At 43.7% G+C, this 23,742-nt stretch overlaps 1 protein-coding gene across 1 annotated transcript in view; it reads right to left on the bottom strand.

Moving 5' to 3' along the window:
• The window catches only part of PCLO (piccolo presynaptic cytomatrix protein), a 214,747-nt gene that overhangs the window by 62,833 nt on the left and 128,172 nt on the right, over window positions 1–23,742 (bottom strand). The window contains exons 19-25 of the mRNA XM_078786299.1: window positions 21,920–22,013; window positions 17,031–17,102; window positions 16,644–16,866; window positions 16,303–16,533; window positions 14,442–14,618; window positions 14,061–14,220; window positions 5,475–5,557 (exon numbers count right to left, since the gene is read on the bottom strand). Of these exons, the coding sequence (XP_078642425.1) occupies window positions 5,475–5,557; window positions 14,061–14,220; window positions 14,442–14,618; window positions 16,303–16,533; window positions 16,644–16,866; window positions 17,031–17,102; window positions 21,920–22,013 (1,040 nt within the window). The remainder of the gene's footprint in view (window positions 1–5,474; window positions 5,558–14,060; window positions 14,221–14,441; window positions 14,619–16,302; window positions 16,534–16,643; window positions 16,867–17,030; window positions 17,103–21,919; window positions 22,014–23,742) is intronic.

Consider the following 23,742-nt stretch of genomic DNA (forward strand, 5'->3'; position numbering starts at 1 on the left):
GCTACACCGAACCACGGCCTACCACCCCCAGGCCAACGGCCTGTGCGAGCGGTTCCACCACTCGTTGAAGGCCGCGCTCCGGGCCACCCTCCGCGATGGCGGCTGGGTGGACAGGCTCCCCTGGGTCCTGCTGGGCCTCCGGATGGCGCCCATGGACGACCTGCGCGCATCCGCGGCGGAGTTGGTCTTCCGACAACCGCTGCGGGTGCCGGGCGAGTTCCTCCCCGACCCCACGGCACCATGGTCCGCGGCGCAGGAGCGCTCCGCGCTGCAGGAGACCGCCCGGAGGTTCGCCCCGGTGCCGACGGCGCACCACGGTCACCCGCCTACGCACGTCGCCCCGGAGCTTCGCACCGCGGAGTACGTCTTCGTCCGGCACAACGCCCACCGGACACCACTGCGGCCCCCGTACGACGGGCCTTTCCGCGTGCTGGAGACCGGGGTGAAACATTTCACCTTGGACATCGGCGGTACTCCCGACCACGTCTCAGTGGATCGCCTCAAGCCGGCCCACCTCGACGTGGACCACCCACCGCCGGTGGCTCGGCCCCCGCGTCGGGGCCGCCCCCCTGCGGGCAGACCCCCTGCACCGCCCAGGCCCGCCGGCACGCCGCCCCCCGGTCCTGCACCCATCCCGGGTGCAGCCGGAGGCATCCCAGCTGGCATCCCTGCACCCCGGACGCCGCCAGTCGCCAGAGGGCGCTTCGGCCGGGTCATCCGTTTGCCCCTCCAGGTGCGCGGGAATTCTGGGGGGGCGCGTGTGGCGGACACAAAAGCTCACTGGCGTGATGGCATCATTCCGCGCACCAAGTGGGCGGCGGCCACGCCCAAGGGGTAGGCGTGGCCGCGGGATATACACCGGGCGCGCAGCAAAGGCACCACCAACTGGAACACCAACAACCAATGCCCAGCAGATAAGGTAAGTCTTTGGCAGGACTTGGCCGGGGTTTGAACCGTCGACCTCCCAGACTCGGAGCGGACACTCATACACACATTCGGTCCAATATTTTAACAACTGGATAGTCTTGGTAAGGACCTAACAGGCATCGTGTGCCTGGTGCTAAATACAATCTCAAGAGAGAGCGGCGAGGACATCACACGCAACTGCAATATGCAGATTTATGAGACCTAACATCGTTTTAAACATTATTTTCATCATCATTTGCTGGTCACCATCTTTCAAGGCAATGATTCCCAGAAATATGGTAAGTTCTGTTATCATTCTTTGTTATCTCACTTTATTATGACATAAAATTGACCTAAACCTATGTTTATAAAAGTCAAATTAACATACGTATATTAATAATTTAAGGGAATTTATATAGTACAGTACCAGCAGAGTACACACCCCTTGGGTGGGTCGAGTTTGTGCATCACTTGCTGAAAATAAGTACAGTCTGTCTTTTGTAAGAAGACTATAAATGTTTGCGTGGTGTAGGCCTAAAAGGTACGAGATGATAGAAAGGTCCAAAGGGAACGTTCTAATAGTAGTTAATGTATCAGGGCTCAAAACGGTATAATTTCCCAAGCATGTAAAAAGGGTCTAAAAAGTTCCAAGTGGTCTGAAGGTCCAAACTCTAAATGGTCAAGGGTCCAAGCTGTCTAATCTGTCTGAAGGGTGTAATCGGTCTGAATGGGGTTAAAGTCTTCGGGGTCTAAAGGGACTTAAGGGTTGTGAAGGTCAAAAGGTTCTTAGGGTCTAAAAGGTATAGAAGGTCTTAAGGGTCTTGGCATCTTAAAAATCTTGGGAACTTAGGGGTCTAAGGGGCCTCTGGGGTCTTAATGGTCTTAGTGTTATTTAATGGTCTTGGGGATTTTTAGGGGTCTTAAGGATATTTGGGGATTTAATGGGTCTTATAGGGTCTTAAGGGTTTTATTGGGTCTTCAGGGATTTGGGGTTTTTAGGGTCTTTATGGATCTAAAGGGTATTAGGGTTTATAGGGGTCTTGTGGGTATTTAGGGTTTTGGGGGTCTTTAGGGGTATTGGGGGTCTTTAATGGTCTTCAAAGGTCTAAGGGGTCTCAGCAGTCTAAAGGGTCAAACGTTTCAAAAGGTACATTCCAATAGAGTAGTTCGTAATTAATAGACATATAGTCACACGGCTTCACAGACGGATGGACGGACCGTGTTTTTTGTTTTTATGTTAGTATATATATCGTGTTTATATAGTAAGGGAATATAGAGTTCTTAACTAATGTTATACATAATCACTAGTTATTGAGATGTAAAGACGCAGCAAATGACATAAAGAGGAACGAATGGCAAATTTCGCCTGGCCTGGGCCGTTTATTCCAGATACCTGAAACACCCTGCAACCTCTGCCTGCAGAAAAATGGATGTTTTTTTGGAATTCCGGCTGCATTCTACATTCAATTAACATTGGTAAATAATTTTTTCTTGGGTAGGCACTCTTATGTTGAAAGTTTCTTGTCAATCGCTCAAGCGGTTGCGGAGAAAACTAATTTGAAAGTGAACTAGAACGTCCCTCGGTAGAGCGCGTACCTCCACCAGGCTGAACAGTTTACGTTTTGTATCCCACTGATAGGCCGGATCTAGATTCAGCCCTGAACCAAAATCGAATTGGCTTGTTCTCATAATCCGTCCACAACCTTCTGATATATCCCGTATCTATGTTTTTGGTCGTATCTTTCAATAGTGACGAATCACTTGAAAATTAAAAAAAATTCTAGTATCCAGTTCCGGATCTTCACCAAAATTGAATCAATTCGTCCTTGTCAAACACTCAACTGGTCCATCAACTTTTGTCCGAACGCCATCCACAACGTTTTGAGATATTCTGCTCAAAGACAGACAAACAGACAGACAGGGGTGAAAATATAACTTCCGTCCTCCTTCGGTAACGGAGGTAATAAAGGTGAAAACCTGAGGACGGAAGAAAAAAAAAAAGTGAGGGCCTTGGCCAATGTTGAATATTGCGCTTCAATAAAGGCCGTCAAACATCTTTATAAGTGCATTTACAAAGGTGTTGATCAAGCTACCATTACCTCAAGGATGATTAATCAAGGATGATTCAAGAAATGTAATCAAGGATGATTGTGGACGCCTATTACAATTTTATTAAATTTCTGGCCAATGAAGATATCCAGCCTGTTAAAATTTTGTTTGATTTAAATGAATGAATGAATGAATGATCGTTTTAAGGCCATTTTCCCAGCTAGAGCGGTGGTTAGCCTTGCGGGCCCCATGACAATCATGGTTCCCTGTTTGAGGCAATGTTTTTATGGCCGGATGCCCTTCCTGACGCCAACCCTTGGTCACGCTCTTACGATTCGCAGGGATACGGTGCACCTATTCTAAACCGGGGTACACACCGGGTTCATTCATCCCAGCAAGCTGGTACTCAATTTTCCCGACCTCGGAAGGATGACAGGCTGAGTCAACCCCCCTGGCGTTAATTCAGCGATCGACCGGGATTCGAACCCAGGATCCTAGGATCCCAAGCCGGCACCCTAACCGCTAAGCCAACACCAGGCTAAAATTTAAATTTAAATTTAAATGGATAAATAAATAAATAAAAATAATAAGTAAATTAAATAAATAAATAAAAGATTTAAATGGCTGCATTGTTATCGTCACTATTCTCTGTTAACGTCAAAGGATGCTGTTTTTGTGGTTATTTGACCAGTGTAAACGTTTTGAAAATGGACAGGGAAGTGCACAGAATGCAGAAGAAAATGTGAAACCGAGCAAGTTGAGGATCTCATTGAAGAGTTTCTGTTCAACATAACAGTTCAAAGGTGCTTAGCGGTTAGGGTGCCGGCTTGGGATCCTAGGATCCTGGGTTTGAATCCCAGTCACTGAATTAACACCAGGTGGGTTGACTCAGCCTGTCATCCTTCCGAGGTCGGCAAATTGAGTACCAGTTCTCTGGTAATTCCCTGTGTGTTACTCGAGGCGACTAACAGGGTTGGCGGCAGGAAGGACATCCGGCCATAAAACATTGTTTCAAAAAGGGGACCACGGTGCCCCAAAAAATGCCAACCCCTGCTCTGTGGGAAAAAATGGCCTCTAAAGGTGGTTCTATAACAGTTCAAAGGTGAACCTTTGACTTTCCACTTTTTTTGAAATACCAACTTCTGTCCTGGAAGTCCGTGGTGTCCTTGTGTTTTATACTTTTCCCACCCCCCCCCCCCCTTCCCACGCCTCCTCCCCCCAAGCCCTCTCCCTCCCACACATCTCCCTGCTCTCAAATGTTGTGTGCTCTCAAGTGTTTGTGTGCTTCCCCTTCTCTCCCCATCTTGTCTTCCGCTCCCTCTTTTTATATATTTTGTTTGTCTGGTTGATTTGTTTGCGAAGTAAATGTTAGCTCTTTCACGAGCCTCGATTCAGTATACAAAACAAAACAAAACAAAACAAAACAAAAAAAACAAAAAAACCTTCACGTTGGTAGTATTCCGTCTAGAATCTAGATCATTCGTACCAAGTTACATTATACAAAGTCGAAGTCAAATTTGAACTACCCTCATATCACTGTAATGACAGAGATTTCCTACTATTTTTCACTTATTTCTACATACATCAGTGGAATGGCTTAAAAAGCAATTATGACAATCTTCCGTATGCGGCAGGAGGTTGCGGGGTAGCATCATTGGCTGAGGGTGTGGCTGTGACCTCTGTAGGTCAGAGGAAGAATTTGTAATTGGGTCAGGGTGCCGGCGATAACTCGCCACTTTTCGCAAAGACACCATGGGATCTTTAACGTCCGCCAACTAATTCCGGCAGACGGGACGCCCTGTTTATCGTCATCCAAGGGACACACATGGATGAATCGTCCTGCCAGTGAAACACCAGGTAGGCAGTTCATAGCCGGGTTAAGATTCAAACCCAGGCTAGACAGCTTAGAGGTGAGTGCGCGTACCTCTAGGCGATACTGCTATGCCATTACAACAATGAAATAGAAATAAATCTTATTGTCAGTGACAACAAAATGGGAGCATGTATCTTTACTACTGGACAGCATCATTAAACACTACACCAGAAGAAAAAGGCTTTAAAACAAACTTCGGGTATTTTTCACCTGAAACGATTTTCTATCGACAGGTGCATTACAGGTTTCTGCCACCAGGCTTCCTCGAGGACCCAATACAGAGCCTGGTAAAAGTGGAACTGAAAACGATGCCTCATATAAAATCTCATGACTAATTAGTAATTGCACATCTATGATTGGCAAGTGATTCATATATTCTCGTTATTACTCTTGATGCAGGAAATAGGGCAAAATGGAGAAGATTGTCATGGGGACCGCAAGGCTACCCCCGCTCTTGCAGGGAAAATGGCCTTAAAATGCATGTTGTTGTTGTCTTTGGTCTGGTGTTATTATACCTACTGCTGGGACCCACTCAAGGAAGCAATATTCCATGATTAAATCCCAGGAGCGATGATACTCTGGCGACAAGTTGCCAAATGCAAAAAAAGTATAAAAAAGGTCACCTGAACAAAGTGTACGTACTTACCTTCCGTCTTTTGCCCGGTGTTGTAACGCGAATGACTTCCAGTTTGACCAGGAGTTTCTAATTCCTGAGCCAAGGAACTTCTCCTAGTGGAAAAACAAAGGGGATCACGGGTGATCCATAACTTGAGGATACCAAGAACCATTGCCTGAGCACAAGGTCAAATCGCAAGTCCTATGTTTTCAGAAAAGGTCAAGTTATGATTTCGCAATGACATGTGGATGAAAGTCTTGTAGACATGACAGGTAAGTTCTACCTTTTAGCATGTACGTGCAAAAGAAGGCATGGGCTTTGGTCTGGACATTTTAACACGACCTCACATAAGCAGGTGCTCAATGGTGACGACAACAAACCTGTATAGATTTTCACAATGGATACATCTACAGGAGCAACAACAATGTACTTATCTTTACTAATACCTTTAGTGAAACAAAATTCAAATTTCAAAACAGACAAAATTCAAAACACGTGACTGCCACCAGGTAAACTACTCGAAAAGTTGCATTGCAACTTAATTTGGCATTTTAATTTCAAATACGTTTGTAAAGTGAAAGATTCAATAACGTTCAGATGGAGTTATTTGAACTTCTTGACGTTTGAATTTGTTTCACTTTGAAACTAGAAGGAAATATCGATTTTACTTTTGATTGTTTGGAATGCTGCTGCTGCCTGATCAAGCGAACATACATTTAAAAAGGAATCCGCTTCCGGGTCTAATCTCATCTGCGGCCACTTCATGCTGAATGCGCAGACGGCGATTTGCTCAAAACTCAACTGTTGTGCGTCCATGTTGTTAAAGGTTCAAGGGTTCTGCAGGCTTGCGGAACTGCAATACTGTGATGAATAGATGTCTTAAGTTGATTGGTGTCTTCATCTCTGCGGCTTCAGCAAGACACTGGCTCCACTCATCATAGGTCACGTGGTACGGGCGCCATCTTGGAAAAACTGTAAAACTTTGCACCTCTATATCTCCGAAACCACTCCATGGAAAAAATTGGAAGGTGGCTCATTGTAAAGTACTCCATATGCGGAATTGCACGTATTAATGATGATGTCAGAGGTGCCTTCATTATGACGTCATAAATCGACAAGTATAACGCTTGATCCGTCCGATCAGTATGAAATTTCTTGAGTGTGATCTTGGGATAAATTGGTCGAGAAAACAAATTGATGAAGTCATCAGTCAACTGGTTCGGCAGCCATATTTTTACAGTATAGCCCTTAGGGCAATGCCATCTGGAACAGCGTTTGTCTGTCCAACTGGTGCATGGATGTATGTCCATCACAAACGTCCACCAATCAGAGCTGAGGATCTGGTCACATGACAGGGGGACAGCAGATCCTACATTCAGCAGATCCAAACCTAGCTGTGATGTTGTTAGACTATCGGTCTTGCTTTTCTGGAATTTGATGGTTTAACTAAAGGCAAAAACCCTCAGGTTACTGAACACTTGGTTTTTGACATCTGTCAACATTTGCTGTAACTTTATTTTGAAAATTGTAGATGTCAAGTCGGATGATTGACGGCTGACTTGCCTTGTTCAAGCTCGCGGAACATTTCCTGCCATTGCGCATTGCACGTTCACTCATGCACGTTTTAGCCCACATGTCGACGCAGTATTGTTGATATAGCCGGTTGCAGTGATGAAGGATGTTGAAGCTATCTTGATGCTTCATCATCGTGTACGTGTAGAACTACTTTGCAGTTACCAAGTGTCGTCCATGCTGATGAGGGATATGAAGATGGAAACCGTCAGTTACATATGAGAAAATAACTGGGAAGCAGAATGAATGGTAGCTCCAGTGGTTGTCCTTAAAGTGCTGCAGGCCAAGATTTCCATTACCCTGAAAGCGAAACGTGCCGAAGACTATGCGGCTCCTCTCCTGTCTTTCCTGTCCAGCTAATTGAAGTATAAGTAAAGCAATCACTTTGCTTGGCGGCATAATGTAGCGCCCTAAATGTTCACCGCCAAGTATTTTGTCAGAATTAAGAAAACATAACAAGTATTTTGCCGATTTCAATATTAGGAGGAATGTTTCCAGCTTCAATCTGCTCTTGAATGCCCCCCCCCCCCCTACATCCCCAGCCCCATATGCTCATGTTTCCACACAGGGCATTGCAGTGAGTACATAAATGTCCCATCAAACTACATGTGTGTTCATTAACAACGAGATCCAAATGAACAATTTTGTCAATACCGTATTGCTCCGCCAGTTGATACAACTGCGCTCGGTTGCCTTGTCATTGTTGAATCTTTCGTATAGCTTCACAGGCCTGTAATTGTATCGCCAGCGATATTCATGGTTCGTTGCAGCATAGGCATCACTATGTTTGGCCGCAAACTACGTCGTGAATTTTTAAGACTTCCTACCACTCACTGCACATCATCCGTAAACGACAGAAACCCACAGGCACTGCTCAGATCATACCACCATAAAACCAAGAACCACCCACTCCCTTTGGGAGTGATCCTGCCCATGCAAGATCATGTGCCGTCCCATTGTCTTCATCATGTTGACCCATCATGAGCAGAGCGAGGCAACACGGGCTGACTTTTATTTGTTTAAGGATATTTTCGTTTATGGACATTTTCTGACAGTTTTGTCATTTTTTCTGGGATATTTTCTTTGGGTTATATTAACAAGGCACTTCTTGAATGGACTTTTTAAAATACTGCCATCATCGAGATGCTTTCATTTTATGCTTATTAAGAAGAACATTTTCAAAAAATCATTTATACCACGTGCAATTCAAGTATTAAATTCAAATTCTTAGTCACTTTTTCTGTTTCGACCATATCTTCCATATTTTACATGTTGTTCTTATTATTTTGATGTTTTATGTTTCTACATGATGCTTTGAACTTACGGTGTCACTGAAGAGGAATTTCCTGAGATGCGGGACAATAAAGATTATTATTATTATTATTATTACTAGGGCATGCCCGTACGTGGGTGCCCGTTCCTTGCCAAACCCGTTCCTTGCCAAAAAAAAAAAAAAACGCTACCCGTACGCTCTACCCCGCCCGTACGCCCGTACGCCCGTAAACAAAAAAAACAACGCTCTTCGCTTCCGCCCTTCGCTCTGGGAGAAATAATGCGCATAAGAAATCGAGAAATTATTATTTTCTCCGGAAGAAATCGAATTACGAACCGTAATGGCGCACGCGCTCGGCTCGGCTCGCAACAACGCGTTCTGTGATTGGCTGCCGGAAGTGAAGTCTTCACTGTCCGGAAGGTCGCAAATCGCAGTTACGATGAATCGCAAATTAGTTTTAATTAGTTTTAAAACATAGTTTAACGCCAACATAGTTTGCCAACGTGAAATAAATGAATACGCTCTCAAATGTGCCGTCCGAGGCAGAGTCTGTTCGGCACGTTCGGCACACGTGATAGCTCGCTGCTCTCTGATTGGTTGAATCGTTTTTTGGACATAGCTCGGTAACTACTTGTCCGATTAATATGAAACCTTGAAAAGGCACATCCTCGGGTCCCCAGCAATATACCTGGCAAGTTTAAAGTATATCGGACCCGTGGTTGTCGAGAAACAGCGGTCACAGACAAACAAACACACACACAGACACACACACACACACACACACACACACACACACACACACACACACACAGAGATTGCTGGAATTATAGATAGATGAAGCATAAGCTTTTCTTTCCAGCACTCCTAGAAAGTACTCGCCATTTATATCAGTGAGTGACTCAGTGGTTAGAAAATAAATAAATAAATAAATATATATATATATATATATATATATATATATATATATATATATACACATACATAAGCGTCTTTGGGCTTCCTGAAAAGCGCTATATAAAATAAATGCATTATTATTATTATTATATATATACATTATACATTTACATATATATATATATATATATATATATATATATATATATACACATACATATATATACATTATACATTTACATATATATATATATATATATATATATATATATATATATATATAAATATATACATATATATATACAGTGGAACCTTGACTTACGAGTGCCCCAACTTACGAGTTTTTCGAGATACGAGCCGTCGCTCGGGCGGTTTATTGCTTTGAGATGCGAGCCGAGATCTGAGTTACGAGCTTTCGCCACCCGGTCACGTGGTTATCTTGCCGTGCAAGTACAGTATCTCTGTCGTATAGCGCTGCATTTTTGTTTTCGCATGTTGGTTATTTTGAGTTTACGCCACCAGGTGGGTTCTGGTCACGTGGTTATCTTGCCGTGCAAGTACAGTATCTCTGTCGTATAGCGCTGCATTTTTGTTTTCGCATGTTGGTTATTTTGAGTTTACGCCGCCAGGTGGGTTCCGGTCACGTGGTTATCTTGCCGTGCACGTACAGTATCTCTGTCGTATAGCGCTGCATTTTTGTTTTCGCATGTTGGTTATTTTGAGTTTACGCCGCCAGGTGGGTTCCGGTCACGTGGTTATCTTGCCGTGCACGTACAGTATCTCTGTCGTATAGCGCTGCATTTTTGTTTTCGCATGTTGGTTATTTTGAGTTTACGCCGCCAGGTGGGTTCCGGTCACGTGGTTAACTTGCCGTGCACGTACAGTATCTCTGTCGTATAGCGCTGCATTTTTGTTTTCGCATGTTGGTTATTTTGAGTTTACGCCGCCAGGTGGGTTCCGGTCACGTGGTTATCTTGCCGTGCACGTACAGTATCTCTGTCGTATAGCGCTGCATTTTTGTTTTCGCATTTTGGTTATTTTGGAAAATTTCATGTTCATGTCGAACATTTCATGTTCATGTTCATGTTTTCATGTTCATGCCATGCCAGGCCACAACTTGTTCAGAGTGCCGGCGATAGCTCGCCTTCTCTTTGTGGAAAACACGGTGAGATCCTTAATATCCAACAACTAATGGGACGCAAACGGGGCGCCCAGTTTAGCGGTACACACATTGATGAATCACCCTGCCTGTGATTCACCCATGACAGGTTATAGCTGGGTCGGGATTCAAACCCAGGCTGGACAGTTTAGACTTTAGAGTCAAGTGTGCTTACCTGCAGTCCAGGCCATCCTGCCAACTTGTATGCTGCATACAGGTGAAATATAAAGCGCGAGATATTTTTATATATACTGTATATTTAAAAAAAAATTGGTGTGGTTTTTGGCGGGCTGGAACGGATTAATAGCATTTCAATGCATTTTAATGGGGAAATTTGATTTGAGAAACGAGCAATTTGAGTTACGAGCTCGGTCACAGAACGAATTAAACTCGTAAGTCAAGGTTCCACTGTATATATAAATAAATAAATAAATATATTTAAAAAATATATATATATATATATTTATATATATATACATAGATATATATATGCACATACACACATTTACATATATATATACATATATATATATATATATATATTGTTACAGTTTTTAGAACCTTCACTAGTAAATTTTAGTAAATGTTTCCCTTATAAATGATCCCCTGTAAATATCCCCATCAGTTGGCTTTGTTAAAGATCGCACCCTAGTTAGCCCATGTACAACACGTAGCGAACCATAGGACCTCTCTGTAGTTATTTCATTATTGTGTTGTGTGTTTCAGTTAAGGATCTGTTCCCAATAGTTGAATCTGCGTTGCATTAATCAAATAAGATAGGCCCCTTTCAATTTCCCCAATCGTCTCCGCAGTAACAGTAGGATAGCGTTCGCTGCCGTTGCCTTGGGCTGTTTTGCTGGCACCAAGCCGCCATTACACACGCGGTCTCAAGCCGAGGAAGAAGGGGGCGGGGCCACAAGAACAAGATGTGGCAAGTGAACTCGTCATCGGAGGTGGAGTCAGCGAGCCCTTACCGGCCAACCAGCGCCGAGGTGAGCCAACCGGTAGGCGTGTCATTGGAGCCGGCGGCTTGATTCCTACACAGACAATAAAAGTGGCTGCGAGGGACTGCTTGAGAATAGATGAGTGAGGGAGACGAGTGAGAAGGTTCATGAATGGATGAGTGCGTCAAGAGACAAAAGAGAGGAGAGCTGAGTGCGAAGGATTGGGAGGCAGAAGAGTGGGTCCGCTGACGTTACGCCATCCATTCACATTGTCAGCCCGTGTGAAACGAATCCGTGCAGCTGCCGCCGGGTTTTCGCCTCGAGCCCGGAGCGTGGACTGGAGCCAACCTCGATGCTGCGCACCGGCCCGGACCTTCCTACCCTGTCACCTGCATGGACCCTTCTCCTCCTTACAGCCATTCCTTCCTGCCATTCCCTGTCGTGTGAGTCTGTTTGTTTTGTCCTGGGGTATAATATAAGACTGTTTAAGGCTGCCCTGTGTCCTGCTTTTTCTTCTTCGTTCTGTATATTACTTTCCTTTCTTCTTCTTTGGTTTTGGTGTACATAATTAATAAATGTCTGTTATTTATTACCCTTTTGGTTTCATTCTCCCCCGATCGCTTTAGTCCCTTCTTCCCATTGAGTACATGTGGCACGATTCGGCCAACGTTCGGAGTCGGGTTAGTCTCTTGTTAACGGCCCGTTTCGCAGCTCGCTTCGCTCGGCGCATCCAATCACGCTGCGGCCCGGGTGGGAGTATCTCCTCGCTTACGGATTGGTGGTGGTAATTAGGTAGTAAGACGGGTTGGGCTTACAACCCTACTCACCACCGACCGGAAGTGACGTCATACCCCCAGGACCGGTCGGACGGCCAGCTTAACAGGACAAGGGGATTAACCCCCCCTTGCTAACGGGAGTGCCGTCCCCCGGATCCGTAACAATATATATATATATATATATATACATACATATATATACACATACATATATATACACATACATACATTTACATATATATATATATTGTAACGGATTTGAGAATCCTGTAATTGTTGTAAATATCACCCTCTGTAAATAGTGTCATGATTCCTTGTAAATACCTCCGTTAATTGTAAAGGTCAAAGGTCGTCCCCTTAGTTAATCCATCGCATGCACGTAGAAAATCATATACTAATCATGCACGAATCATAATCATGCACGTAGAACTAAATAGTTATTTCTTATTCTATGTTAGTTTAAGGCTCTGTTTCCCACTAGTTGACTCTGCATTGCACCAAATGACATAAGATAGTTCCCTTTTCAAGTTTCCCCCAATCATCTCTTCGAAGTGCCAGTGCATTGGGCAGTTTTCTTCACCCCAAACTCCATTACGCACGCGGTCAGCTCGGAGAAGAAAGGCGTGTCTCCACCTCGTCATGAGAAGGAGTGAGCCAGCCCCCGATCAACCAACCAAGGATGAGTGGTTTGGCCTGAGAGAGAGCGTTCGAGGAGGTTCGCGAAAGTTCCATGGGCGTGGTTATATAACCAGTCGCCCGGAGCCCCCACCTCAGTCCAGTTGGAGTCCAGTTGGAGCAGATGACCGAGGAAGCCCCCACGAGCAGATGAGTAAGGAATCCACCGCAGCTGAATCCACCGCAGCTGAATCCACCGCAGCTGAATCCACCGCAGCTGAGTCCACCGCAGCTGAGTTGGGTTGAGAAGGAGTTGAGCTTTAACGGCAGTTCGACCCGTGGCCGCGAAGCAACGCCGCCATACGAACAAGAGTGTGGAGAGTCGGCGGCTGCTCACTCCCGGCCCGGCCGTTCTCCTGCGTCCAGCTGAACCTTCCTCCCCTTTCAGCCATTCGTTCCTGCCCTCATCCATCCTTTTGTGTATGTGAGTTTGTTTTGTTTGACTTGTCCCTGGGGTATAAGTAAGCTTGAATAGATAAGCTAGTATTGCACTGTGTCTTCTCCTTCTGTCATTATTTTCGTTTCTTTCCATCTCCTTGTTGTTTTTTGACTTGTATATAATTAGTAATAAATTCCTGTTCTTCCTTACTCTGCCTTCTTTTCTTCACATCCGTTCGTTTTAGAGGTTTCCATCATTGAACACCTGTGGCACGATTTGGCCAACGTTTAGAATCGGGTCTGGTTTTTGTTAATGGTTCGAGCCGCGGGCTGCTAATCCGCTCGGCAAATAACATCTTGTCCGCGGTCTCGAACGAGGTTGCCCACCTGCCTCGTGGAGGGAGCGGGGCGGCTTCAGGAGCGGAGACGGCCAGTGGAAATAAAATGGAGATTAACCCCCCTCTTGCTAAGGGGAAGAGCCGTACTCCGTTTCCGCAACAATATATATATATATATATATATATATATATATATATATATATATATATATATATATATACGTATATATATATATATATATATATATATATATATAATATATATATTATATATAAATTATATATATATATATATATATATATATATATAATATATATATTATATATAAATATATGCATGCAGATCTATCTTACCACTCACATTGGTGGTTTTCTACTTCAGTTAACAAGTTCCAGATTCTTCAAGAGTATGACACACACACACACACACACACACACACACACACACACACACACACACACACACACACACACACACACACACACACACACACACACTGATAGGAAACAATTTTGATGATTTTCCAGAGGTTCTTTAAATTTTGCAAGACTAAAGTTAAAAGGTTAAAAATCATACATTTTGCCCTATTACTGTATGAATTCTTACCCACGTGGTGGCTCTCGGTGAGGTGTGACCGAGTGTGGTGAATTGGCAGATGAGCCACCCTCACTGTCCACATTGTAACCAGAGCCGGAACCCAAGCTGCTCACGGACGAGCCCGATATGGAGCTTTCAGCAACGATATGTGCCGCAACATTACCACGACCTGGCATGACCAGAAATAGGGATTTGTAAAATCTGTATGGCCTTGGTAATTGTTTTCATCATCTCAAATGTCCACACACACAATGTGCTGTTCATGCGATCTCTTTGAAATCGCACGTGGAAGAGAAAAACTGAGTTGCATCAAACAAAACTTGTCATACTGATTGATCTTCATGAAGAACAAAAACTGTTCAAAACAGTGAAATCAAATTACAAACAAACCTCTTCCTCGTTCAGCCCGTGTCGATCCATCGGACACACCCTTGCGATTGGACGGGGAAGAAGATTCATCTCCATTGCGACTTCCTTCATGAATGTTTCCTCCTCTCTTGCTGGATGACACTCCTCCGATGCTGTGCCGGTGTTTCTTCGTATGGCTCTGGGATTTGTAGCTTTTCGCTGCAACAAAGTGCAGGTTACTTATTCCCACCTTTAACATAGGAAAGGCTCAAATGTTTTGGGTTATTAAGATTTGGCGAAAGAGGAGTGTTGAACAGATGAGTGAACTAAACCACTAACCTTGAATAACAAATGTCTGCCGTGACAAAAAGTTTCAAAGCAGACCGATCTCAATGTGGATCTTTTTCAGAAACTACTCTTTGTTTAAAGTTTTTGTTTTAAAGAAAGGATGTACTGATGTGAACAAATTCTTTATATTTTTTTATTGCCTTCTTTTTATCTTTAGAATATGAAATGTCATTTATATGACTCATTAAAGAACACTTGCAAATTGAACACACGAGGTCTGTCCAAAATGTCCAAAGACATATTAGTTATACAAAATTACAAAATGGTTCATTTTACTTTTTGACACGAATTGCAAAATCCTTCCCTCTCAAAAGAAAAAATCCAAAATCCTTCCCCCCACCCCAAAGACTTTTTCTCTTACTCTGATATTCTCTAATCTTCATATGGCCGCATTTGTGACATCCTCCACTCACGCAGTCACCATATTGCTGTCAATAGAACCATCTCCTCCTCAACCTTGTGGAGGCTAGAGTAACCCAAGGTAGTGTTTTTGGCCTAATCTTGTTCCTCATCTAAATAAATGACCTCTCCGAAGCGCTGGAAACTGCTCTCTTCCTTTTTGCAGATGCTCACACAATGTGTCATACAGTACTCCCATCTAACTATTTTCGGTAGTAGGTTGTAGACAGCAACCGCCCAGGGTGGTACTCCCGTCCTGACTTAGGAGTGTCAAGGTGGTGCCCGGAACCATCTTACACTCTCTATTTCAGGATTGCTGGTCTTATTTCCTGTCTCACTCAAACGATATCTACCGGCCTAGCTTCAATCTCTCTTTCTCGCAAACAAACACCATACATTTTTCTTCTTTTTTATTTATGGCTTCGATGATGGCTATACAGTCCATGCCTGGAGACTCCAATATTAAAAAAAAAAACATCAAAAAACTGCTAGGCAGACTGCAGCTGCAACCCTCTCTGCAGATGTGCAAACGATTAGGCACTGATCCGATAAATGGAACATGTCATGACCATGATCTCTATAACCTCCACTAACCTTTCCTAACTCAACAATCTCACTTGTTAGTTTCAGCGTTTCCTCCCCTCCTCCTTCTCTTATTTTCCTGTTCATTCATTCCTTTGATGTTTGTCCCACTGCCAGTTTTAACTTGCTCTTCCATGACCCTCACTCTGGTAGAGAAAATATATATTTTGCATTTTGTCCAACTATCCATCTGTCAACATTATAAACATTTAACAAAACGATGGAAGGATTTCCTGAAAGATTCCTGTTGGAGGTTATTTTCAATTAATTTGAGCTCTCCTGCGCACAATTTAGGTCGATCATCATGGGGTCAAAAGGTCAAAGAAAAGCCCTTTTGGCCATGAGCGGAAATGGAGAGGACAGAGTGCTGCGTGTTGGTTTTGCACAGGGATATCATTTCACACCACAAGGCGGTGAGCCAGGTTGTGCACATTGAACACGGTGGATATTATACACGGAAGTACCGTATTATGGTACACACCACTCTATTGTATTAAGAGTAGGAGTGACGTCCAATTTGCTGTTTAGGATGTAAATCCCACAAGTTCTAAACAACTTTGCTACGAGCTCAAACCTGCAGGCTGTGGAGGGGACGATTGCCGGTGGAGCTGCTGGAGTTGTTGTACGGCTGCCTCAGCAGCAGCAATTGCAGCGCCAGCATTCTCCAGGTGGCTCTGCGTGATGCTTCCCTTACTCTGGCTCCTTGGGGGGCCATGTGTACGTTGGCCCTTTGTATCTGGACCACCAGCTCCTCCAAATGATGATGGATGACTTTCCCCAGAACTTGATTTGCTCTTCTGGGACTCTTAAGTACAGGTATTGGTTTTGCATCAAGAAAGACGGGGAAGGATTAGTATATACGCAAGTTTGAAATTGACTAGCATAAAAATTGGGGATTGAGCTTGTATTTCTCACCTGCTCTGCCACCATGGCCGGACGCACTTCTTAGGGTGTCAGCATGGCCTGGGTGCGTCTTGCTCTTGCTGACAGCGTGACGTGGCAGGGAGTCATCAGAGGGAGGTGGCGCACCATGTAAGCGTCCACTACCAGTAGTGCTTTCTCCATTGGATTGCTCCGTGAGCAGGTACCAGCGCGGTGTATTGTCCAGGTGCGTGGTGTTTGCCAAGTCAATCCGTACCTGTTGATACGTATCAATGTTCACCACCGTCGTAAGCAATCAACATTGCACTCTCCGTTTTCCTCCTTCAGCTACCTCTAACTACCTCGTATCAAATTTCATCCCCTCTTTTCACTTGTATCTGAATTTGCTTCGACGCATACAATTTCAATTGCACGACTTACCTCTCCGAGGAATTCATTGGAAGATGTGCGATCATAGTCCCACACTGTGAACTCGAGAATCTTTTTTCTCAACTGAAAAATAAATATTCATTCTCTTCAAGTAGTATTTGCACACAAACAGCAATTAAAGCAATAAATAATATACATTTGACAGGCATTAAAATGTCTTTTTAGAAGTACCTAAAAGTGAAATATCCCTTGTGATGTATAATATTTGTAGTGACAGGATGTACGACTCTGAGGAGCATTTACAGCTCAAATTATGCAAAACAAACTTTCATTTTCCAATGAAATCAGTGAAGTAATAAAACTGTGCCACATCTCCATGAGCACGTTGGTAGCGTGTGCCAACACTGTGCGGAAACTCCTGCATTTACTGCAGCATGTCGAAAGTGAGGCTGAGCTGCGATGCATTAACTTAGCACCACCTGCTAGTACACCTTGCTCAAAACATTAAAAAGGTCAATCATAACACAAATGTCACGTATTACTGTACGTGAGTTGCCGTGTTGTCATGATTTAAACAAATCATAATACAAGCATTTATTGGTTCATGAGTTATCAAGTGACCACTATATTCGTCATGTGTGTGTGTCTGTCTGTCCGCAGCATAACTACCCGATGATATCATCCGATCTTGATGAAACTTGGGTGGGAGGTTGATATCATGATCTAGTTGTGTCCTGCCTAGAGTGGGCGTATTGCGCCCACTGTGGGCAGAGCCACGCCCGAAAAAGATGTCTTTTTAGGGGGTAATCGAGTTCAAGCTACATCTTCTCCGAGGGGTTTGGTGGAATCTGACAGGGTTTTCGTTATTTGGTTAGGCCAATGTCATGTGTCTAGCCCCACGGAGCTCGATTTTTCATTTTCGTCCCAAGGTCAAGGTCACAGGTCACAAAATTTAGAAAAGTCGATTTTTGATGGTTTTATTACATTGTTCGCTTCCTGATAGGGTGAAATGTCGGACATGATCTTATATTATCACACACATCATGAAATACAAGTTTTCCAACAAATTTCAGAATCCTCGACCTTTGACCTTTAAAGGTCACAAAGGTCAAAGTTTCAAAGTTGTCGGAATCAAACCGAATTTTCGGTATTGTGTAGCTAACTAACCTCATAACTGATTCTACATTATTTTCTATCTCATTTCAAGGTCAGTAACCTTCGTTTTGACATTTCAAGGTCACAAAGGTCAAATTTTCAAAGTTGTCGGAATCGAACCGAATTTTTGGTATTGTGTAGCTAACTCGTCTCATAACAGATAATACATTCCTATTTATATTTTTTCAATGTCGGTTTTGACCTTTGTCATTGAATACCGCTCGCTCGTGAACCATCGTCGTCTCCTGGCTTGTTTTGTTTAAATTTATTTGTAATATTGGTGATATTATTTATTTGTAATCTAAAAAGGTCCAAGTGGTCTAAAGCTATTAATGATCAAGGCTCCAAGCTGGTCTAACGTGTCTTACAGGTCTTTGGGCTTTGAAGAGTCTTCATGGTCTTTGGGGTCTTTGTGTATTTGGGATCTTTGTGTCTTTTGGGTCATCTGGTTATTTGGGATCTTCTGGGTCTATTGAGTCTTCAGTGTTTTGGGTATTTTGGGTCTTTCGAGTATTTTGGGTCCTCTGGGTCTTCTGCATGTTTTGGGTCTTTTGGGTCTTCGGGGTCTTTTGGGTCTTCGTGTTATTTTGGGTTCTCTGAGTCTTTCGAGATCTTGGTGCTCTTTACAGTTGCAGGGGACTTAAAGGGTCTTCAAAGGTCAAAGGGGTCTCAGCAGTCTAAAGGGTTGAAAGGTATATTCCAACAGTACGTAATTAATAGACATACGTAGTCAATAAAAAAGATGCAACCGACGTTCAAACAATATGTAATTAATAGACGTACGTAGTCAATAGGGAGGATGCAACCGACGTTCAAACAGTATGTAATTAATAGATATGTTGTCACACGTCTTCACAGCCTCACACATTCACAGCTTCACGGACCGTGTTTTTCGGTTTTATATAGATGTTTGACGAAGAAGAAGAAAAAGGCGTTTTGGTCACAAATATACTGTTACGGTTTTTAGAACCTTCACTTGTAAATAATAATAAGCCTTGTAAATATCCCCCTTTGTAAAAGTTGCACCCTGGTTAGGCCATGTACAACACGTAGGACACCGTAGAAACCTCTCTAGTTATTTAATTAGTCTATGTTTCAGTTAAGGATCTGTTTCCAATAGTTGAATCTGCGTTGTATTAATTAAATAAGAGTAGGCCCCAAAGTTCCTTTCAAAAGCGGTGCGAGTGGTTTTCTATCCCGCAAGCCGCCATAAGCCACGCGGCCGAGTTGGAGAAGAAGGGGGAGGAGCGCCAGGAACGAAGGCGTGGCCCATCAACGCACCATCAATGGGCGGAGTCCGAGAGCCCTCGCGACCAATCAGGGCCGAGGCGAGCTCACCGGTGGGTGTGTCCTAAAAAGCGGCGGCTTGATACGTAAAAGCCTGATATAAGCACCGCCGGGGACTACTTCGAGAGATGAGCCAGGGAGAGAGAAGGAGTCGAACATCAAAAGATGTGCCCGGGAGAACGAGAGAGCCAGATGAGCCCAGTGGATGGTAAGAGCAGATGAGCAAGAGCAAAGAGAGAGAGAGAGGGTCGGTCCGCTACCACGACGATAATAATCGCGCTGCTTGCCGGGTTTCACCGCGAACCCAAGACGTGGACCAGAGTGGAGCATGCACCTGGAGCGGGACCCCGATGCCTGTGCCATCTGCCGGACCTTCCTTCCCTGCCAGATGCATGAACCTTCTCTTCCTTCCCACCACTACCCTTTCGTGTAAGTCTGTTCGTATTGTCTTGGGAGTGTTATATAAGTGTCTAAGCTTGCCCTGTGTCCTTTTATTTCCTCTACTTGTATATGCTTGCCCTTTCGTTTCCTCTTTAATCATTACTGTATTTAAAAAAAAAAAAAAAAATTACATCATTACTGTATAAATAAACCATATTTGTTCTTTCTTTACCTCTTTTGGTTTCTTCTCATCCGATCGCTTTCGTCCTGTCCCCAATTGATATACGTGGCACGATTTGGCAGAACCGCTCAGGATCGGGTTTAATCTTCTTGTTAACGGCCCGAGTCGCAGCTCGCTTCGCTTGGCGCATCCATTAACGCTGCGGCTCGGGTGGAAATTATCTCCTCGCTTACGGTCGGTCCTAGTAAGCAGGTATTTGGGACTTCATTGACTAATGACCCTGGCTACTACCGACCAGAAGTGACGTCATAGTTTCCAGGATCGGAGACGGCCAGTGTAAAAGACAAGGGGATTAACCCCCCCTTGGCAAGGGGAGCGCCGTACTCCGAAATCCGCAACAATACATACATAACCATGTACGTTTGCTCCATTATCATAAGATGGACATTCTCAATTATTAAAATGCTTCTTCTCTCCCTCTATTGGTTCTAATCTGTCATTTATGCATTCACCTTACACTTACTTTACAAAACCTTGCTGACAATTTCCTTATGCCATTTTTAACAAGATTCGGTGGTGTCATGGTTATAGCGGTGGCATAATGGTTCTCTGGAAAAAAAAAACTATCTATTTGCTGATGACTTCAACCTCTGCTGTAACATCCATCATCCTTGAGGTAGGCAAGCAGCAGCCTCTTGCGTCTCTGAAGAACTTGATAGAATCACGAGTTGGGTAAACATGTGGAATATGTCTTTAAATCGTGAGAAATGTCACACTCTCACTATGCCTCTCTGAAATGACCGTCTGGCAAAACCTCATCTACTTTATTAACAATCCTCTTGAAGAGGTTCAGTCATTGAAACCCTTGGGTCTCACTATCAGCCATGATCTTTCTTGGGCAAACCACATTTCAAAGTTGGCCTCCAAAGCCATGGGCATCTTCCATCATTAAAACTGTTATTCACCGACAGGGCCTTCATCCGCAGCTTGACGGAGTGATTCTCTCCCCTCTGGACTGGCTCCTGCCTCACACCTTGCTAAGTTTGATGCCGTGGAAACCGCCATGGAAACCAAGGCCTTAAAGATTATTGGAATCTCACGTGATGAAGCTAAGTCTATGGGTCTATCAGTTTCCAATGTGCAGACAGGTTAGTGGTCTCTCTGTCTTGTACCGTTGTCTCCTTTCTGGGTTGCACCCTCTGCTCTTACCGTGCTCTGTCCCTCCTAGAGCAGCACTGCTCAATTCCACTCATTCGTTCCTCATTTTTCCCACTTGTGGATCCAACTTCCACATTCTCTTCAATCTCATTCTTCCCTCCAGGTCTTCAGGGCAGCTGTTCACCACCATCTCAGATTTCCCCAATACAAAACCACGATCTCTTCTAGCCCTATTAACCTTGCCAACCCCACCTCTTTTCAAATATACAATCTTTCCTCCCTGGGAGTTTGCCTCTGTATCCACCATGTCCACTCCGTGCCTCCTCCCTACCCCTCATTCTTCCCCACTTCCCTTATTTGTCCAAGTCTACCTCTATTTTGTCCCTCAACCATGCTGTTGGTGTGTTTTTTTCCTTTTGTTCTTTTATGTTCTGATCAATTCTATCTTCGATCTCATCCACAAGCCTCAACGATGTATATAAAAATAAGAAGAAGAAGAAGAAGAAGAAGAAGAAAAAGAACATCCACTCTGATTCTGGTGTCAGCGGTTCGAACCCGACCTCGGCTTGATGTTGAGTATTAAAAATGATAGAGCAAGAATAAACAACCATCGGTTGTCAGCCATTGCACAGGCTTCATGGACCGAATGGCCTCCTATGTTCCTTGCAAACGTTCCAGACTCAGAGGGTGAAGAATTGGTTTAAAAAAAGTAAAAAGATAAATACAAATATTTAAAGATGCTTCAAGGCCAAGTTCCAAATAGCAAAAGAGGAAATACCTCCTCAGGAGGAAGGTTCTTGTAGATCACCGTCTGGTTCCATTCTGGGTTTGCAGATTTCTGTGCATGTTTTGTTTTTCTCTTGTTCTCAGAGCTGTAAACAAATACAGAAAAAGAATAAACAACCATGGTCATGTCATGTAAAACAAAACGTGCAAGGAAACGAGGTGTAAAGAGGACAACCAGACGATGCTATCCCAGTGATAACTTTTTGTCTATTAATCCAAGGTACCTGCAATGTCATGTTTGAAATGGAACAAAAAAAGAAGAGTGATGATGAGTCAAAGTTTGTGACTTGTTGCCACCACATCACTAACATAGTTCTTCAAAATGTTTGCAACTACCAAAACCAATTTAACCTTCTTAACGGGAGAGACCAGACACAGTAAAGCGGATAAGTAACGTTTTTTATCAGGAATTGTAGAATTTTATCAAGCATGAAATTTTGCAGATACATTCATAATGGGTAACTCTTGAAAATGAAACCTTTAGCCACTTGAAAATCCAATATGGCCACCACTTTCCAAGATGGCCGCCATTTCCCCACATACGGATTATTGTGCGACACGTATATCGGTAGAGCTGTTTGCTGTGTTTGATATCACCAATCAATAACATTCTTATGAACATCATGAAGTGATCTCCGCATGTTAAAACAACTCAAATGGTATCTTGTGATGGGGGAGGTTGTGAAAACTGCGAGTCGCGAGCACCAAATAGTGGATGATGTCAAGAGAATCTGACATGATACCAGGTGAACAATCAGACAATGCGTCTGTTTTGAATTGGAACCTTTTTGCATGCCATATACCAAGACAGGAACAATCTTACTATAATTCATCAAATGTCCATCCGTCCGTCTGTCTGTCTGTCTGTCTGTCTGTCTGTCCGTCCGTTCGAAGGTACCGCAAAAATGGCTGAACCGATCGCAACGATATTTTGGGTGGGTAATCCTAGGACACCCTGGAGTAAAATAGGCTACATTGTTTTTCCAATTTTTCCAAGTTTTCCAATTTTCCAGTTTTTCCAAACACGATGGAATAATATTTACCGATATGAACAGTGATGTGGCTTTTGTTGAAATTCTACGTACCAGGAGAGAGTAGATCAACTCCTGACGAACTCTTCCTATATAAACGTGCGGCTCCGAAGTAACACGGCAGCGTGTGCAAAGCGACTGAGAAACAGGTGTAGCGGCCGCTTCCGTGTTACAGATTCGGCGCGCACTCTTCACACATAAATGTGCGACTGAGAAAGACGTGTGGCGGCTGCTTCCGTTTTGCAGAATTCAATCTTTTTTCAAAATTGGTGCCATGTACTGTTTAGATTTTGATGATTTGCGTGTGATATGATTCAACGGATGTTTATATGAATCGTTTAAAATAAGAAAAACCCTTCAATCTCTGATATTTTGCCTTTTCATTTGGGCCTCCCAATTGAAGCCCCGCCCGTAGGGTGGGTACCGTTGCTAGTAAACAATAATATGTACAGTGGCGTATTGCTCGCCAACAAAATGGCAGCACCTGATAAATCACCCTGGCAAACAGACTGGACTAAATGCTGCCTGCGTCAACAAGACAAAAACAAGGAGCTCAAAAGGCCAAAAATGTATTTGTACAATAGAGAACAAGATGGCTGCAGCAATATAGAGCTGGCTCGATATTTTGTGAAGGATCCGGGCAGTTTGGGCACCTTCTTAACTTCAGTATTTCCCAGTTTGAGAGGTGCTCGGATCTCACCAGTATTCTCAGGAATTGGTGCTGGAAGATGACAATGCTGGTTCCATGAAAATATGTTGTAGTTGTTGCTGTTGGATTGTGATC

This window comes from Myxine glutinosa, chromosome 11, assembly GCF_964187855.1.
Source record: "Myxine glutinosa chromosome 11, kmMyxGlut1.1, whole genome shotgun sequence".
Classification (NCBI taxonomy): domain Eukaryota; kingdom Metazoa; phylum Chordata; class Myxini; order Myxiniformes; family Myxinidae; genus Myxine; species Myxine glutinosa.